The sequence below is a fragment of the Triticum aestivum genome, chromosome 4D (assembly GCF_018294505.1).
Source record: "Triticum aestivum cultivar Chinese Spring chromosome 4D, IWGSC CS RefSeq v2.1, whole genome shotgun sequence".
Lineage (NCBI taxonomy): Eukaryota > Viridiplantae > Streptophyta > Magnoliopsida > Poales > Poaceae > Triticum > Triticum aestivum.
In genome coordinates, this window is record NC_057805.1 from 497,668,351 (window position 1) to 497,672,469 (window position 4,119).

Here is a 4,119-nt window from a genome sequence, read left to right on the forward strand (position 1 = left end):
CGTAGTGCTTAGGCGAAGCCCTGCGTGGATTACTTCACCATCACCGTCACCACGCCGTCGTGCTGACGGAACTCTCCCTCAACACTTTGCTGGTCAAGAGTTTGACGTGTGCAGAACTTGGAGGTGTCGTACGTTTAGTGCTTGATCGGTCGGAACGAGAAGAAGTTCGACTACATCAACCGCGTTAACAAATGCTTCCTCTTTTGGTCTACGAGGGTACGTGGACACACTCTCCCCCTCCCGTTGCTATGCATCTCCTAGATAGATCTTGCGTGAGCGTAGGAAATTTTTAAAATTGCATGCTACGTTTCCCAACACCTTTTTCCAAAATAAATCCTTCGATAAGATTGCTTCCTGCAGCCTGCATGTTGCCGCTCACCTGACACATCCTGGACCTGGCTACTGTGGCCCATGCCTCCGTCTAGTCCGTCTAGGCCGCCGCCCCATGCACCCGCCTTGCGCTTCCGTGGCACAACATTGCTTCAGAACGATCTGGTGCGCGACTGCCTTGATCGCTTATTCTCTCATGAAAATTACAACCAACATGTCTCTTGACCTTAACTCCCCGACGACTTCGTCCCATACTACAGTCCCTTCCTGTAGGTTTTCCGTTTGATATCTTCTTCCCCCTCTAGACCAATGATCCAAAACTTCTAACAACCTAGCTCATGATACCACTTGTTAGAATAAACCAAGGCGCATACTCGATCATCCGAGGACCAATCAATCACACGAGGCATGACACTGAGATTTGGTAACGAGGCTCACCTAACATCAGCTACATCCTCGGGGACTAACTATAGGTGTTCTTCCCCATGACACCGTCACAATACCGCACACCGATCATTCAGGTGCCGGCACACGCCGGCTCCCCTTGCGTACATGTGTTATTATATTGGTATAGGTCACATCATGTGTCTACCCTCTCATTATGTAAGGGACATAGGATCTAAGTATCCTATTAAGACACGACTCTATACCCTGTAAACACAATACATTTCAAAGCCCAACTAATGACCTGTCCATATACATGGTGAACCCATCTATCCAAGGCTATGTACAACAACTTCCTGTCCTAAATGAGGATTTTACATGAGGACATTCTCGTTGGGGAGAAAGTGGCTTGTTTGCTTGGAGATCAAGATCTCCCGGTATTCGCGGTGCAGTGCCATCGGGTTTTGACTTCGTCCAAGATTTCCCCACATAACCATTCTATTTGGATTTGAAGATCTTTGTTGAGTATCGTGATTGTTTAGAAAATATTGGATAGCGTAAGATTTATTCTACCGTACTCCAGTAAGGTCATGTACTCACTATATATATGCTCACGAGGCTTAGCAATAATCATCTATTCCAGCAATCCCTTTCTTTATTCCTCTTACAATCTCCAACTTGTTCAATCTCCTCAAACTCGACACATCCTTACTCGGTATGGGCATTCCATCAAGAGGAGCTCCTAACGGCGCCTTCAGGGCCGGTTAGGAGAAAAGGGCTCCCACGCACCACCCCTCATGGGCCGGCCCATCAGGAGCAATTCACTTCGCTTGGGAAATCGCTCGTTATGTTCCGTTCGATGGTTCTTAAAAAATGAAATCTAGTTCGCTGGGTTCGTGTGTTGACCAGTCACGGTTGACCACTTCACCATTGACCGGCTGACCGTTGACCCCCAAAAAATACTTTTTTAGAAAAAGGGAATTAGAAAAAGTTCATCAGTTTTTTTAAAAAAGTTCACAAAATTGAAAAAGGTTCATCAATTTTAAAAATATTTCATCCATCTTAAAAAAGTTCATCAATTTTGTAAAAACATCAAGTTTGAATTTTTCTATCAAGTTTTTAAAAAAATCACCAATTTGAAAAATCATATTTAAAAAAATACAAAATTGAAAAAAGTCCATCAATTTTTTAAAAGTTCATTGATTTAAAAAATCAGGAAAATGGAAAAAAATTCATCAAGTTTGAAAAAAATCAAAGAATTTGAAAAAAGTTTGTAAAATTTGAAAAAGGGGAAAATAAATAAAAGATATCGTTGAAAACCTAGGTGAAAAGGCAAAAAAATGAAGAGAAAAACAAATGGGCGGGCCCAGTGCTAGACCTAGTGTATAGGGGCGCGCCCCTTACGTAATGCCCTTTAAATGGTGATTAAGTCACCATATAGGGAATGCCTCCAAGCCGGTGTGGTACTTGAGAAGGTGTAAGATGTCAAAGTAGCGGGCCATTAACATTAGTGGGCCAAAGTTGAGGTAACAATGGGAGATCACAACAACAGATATAGGCTCATCGTGTACGGTCTTAGTCTAGTCTTCTTCCTTTTTAGTTCTTAGGACATCTCTAACATCGTCCCCAAATCAGACGCACTATGTGTCCACGGACATGGATACGGGAGTAATATATCCAACACAGTGGGTTGAACGCCCACCTCTTTTTTTTTCTATGTTCGGAGCACTTAAAAATATAGCAATGGCACATTTCATCCATAAATAACATGAAAATATGCTAATAAAACAATAGTTCAGATATAATAGATATTATATCCGAAATATAACTGGATGTTCAACAAGTTTTTGAAAGTAGTCGCAAAAGTTGGTCATCCAGACCCTATGCCTCATGAGCTTCATCCAACAATGTCTCTGTTGTTTGGTACCGTAAGGCAGCGTGTGGTGGCTATACAACATGATGATTATTAAGGTACGGCATTGAATGAATGAATAAATTGATCAACAAGTAGAGCAACTAGAACCAAAACTTACAATCCCCGCTTTTTAACACACCTGGTGGCAACATTCTCTCCATTTGTGTAATAACATGCAGTACTTCATGATAAATTTCGAGATGGTGTACCACTGATGATCATGGATCATGTGCAAGTTGTAAGACGTAGAGTGCTTTTGCTCATGAAATCAAGAGTCTACATTTAACCAAAACACCCGGCCACCATGCTTCATGCCTAGAAAGTCCACACTTCTGTCCAACCACGCCTAACACAACAACTCATCCTTCATCGTCGAGTACCTAGGCATCGTGCTTGCTCCAAAGAAACAAGGAAACTGTCAAAAATAGTCTCAATGACATTCGGTTAAACACTTGCCCAGCGTGGTGTCCGGCATGGACGACGCCGGCTGGGGAGGAGGATACCTGCCTGCGGACGATCCAGGGTGGACAACGGCGTAGTCGAAGGCGAGCGAGCAGGTGCATGGGGTAGGGGGAGAGGTCCAGCAAGGCCTGGACAACGACCGAAGTGGGAGGTTCACGGCGTCGGCTATGAGGGTGCAGATAGAGAGAAGGAGGAAGGGATGTAGTGGGAGAAAAGTGGTTCGGGAGAGGGGATTTGGTTGGACCGGGGTTGTCGGAGTCACACGTGGAGGAGGTTTTTTTTTACGGGGAGGAGGTTTAGACTTGGAAAAGTGGTCCGTGTTGATGTATTATTATACAAGGAAAAGAAAATGGATTATGTGAACCAACATGTGGCCGGATGGTTAGGAGGACAGTGGTATTTCCAGCCTATCAGGGTTCAAGTTCTAGACTTAACATTGGCTCTCGTATTAGTCCTAGATTTATTTCAAACTTTCGGCGATGTTCGTTCAGTGGAAGGAGTCGTCCCGTGGATTGCAAGGAGTCTATGGGACTTCGTAAAATCTCAAGATGCTATGCCGGCCCAGCCTCTCGGAGGTGCTCAAGGGTAGGGTGTGTGTGCGTTTGTGTATGTTCGTGTACGTGAGCGACTTTGATTATACTGTATTCAGAAGAAAAAAAAATGGATTTTTTTGTCGTGTCTAATCCTGCCTTGCCCTCCTCCGGGTGAGAGAGTCCGTTTCCTCTCGTGGTAGGTAGCCCCGTCCGGCGGCGCCGATGCTAATACCTTCAATAGCCCCTTGTTGGCTTCACATCCAATTCGAGATAGAAGCGCGGGATCCCCTCCCCGCGCGCCCTATTCTGTGTGGACAGATCCATTGAGAGGCGCCCTTGATTCCTGGCTGTTGTATCATGGGGTTGCTAGCTCTGAAGATGCTCATGTCTAGGCGGCGGGATAGCAAGCATCTTTGCGGCCAGATTCAAGCCCGTAGTAAGTCGTCGCTTAGCTCCTTCTCGGCTTCTCTGTTCGCGTTTCTTTCCAGGGAAAAA

General features: G+C 44.8%; 1 protein-coding gene across 1 annotated transcript in view; it reads left to right on the plus strand.

The window, feature by feature from the left end:
* The first annotated feature begins 3,774 nt into the window (after nt 1-3,774).
* The window catches only part of LOC123098993 (uncharacterized), a 7,098-nt gene continuing 6,753 nt past the window's right edge, over nt 3,775-4,119 (plus strand). The window contains exon 1 of the mRNA XM_044521093.1: nt 3,775-4,060. Within this exon, the coding sequence (XP_044377028.1) occupies nt 3,982-4,060 (79 nt within the window). The 5' untranslated portion in view covers nt 3,775-3,981. The remainder of the gene's footprint in view (nt 4,061-4,119) is intronic.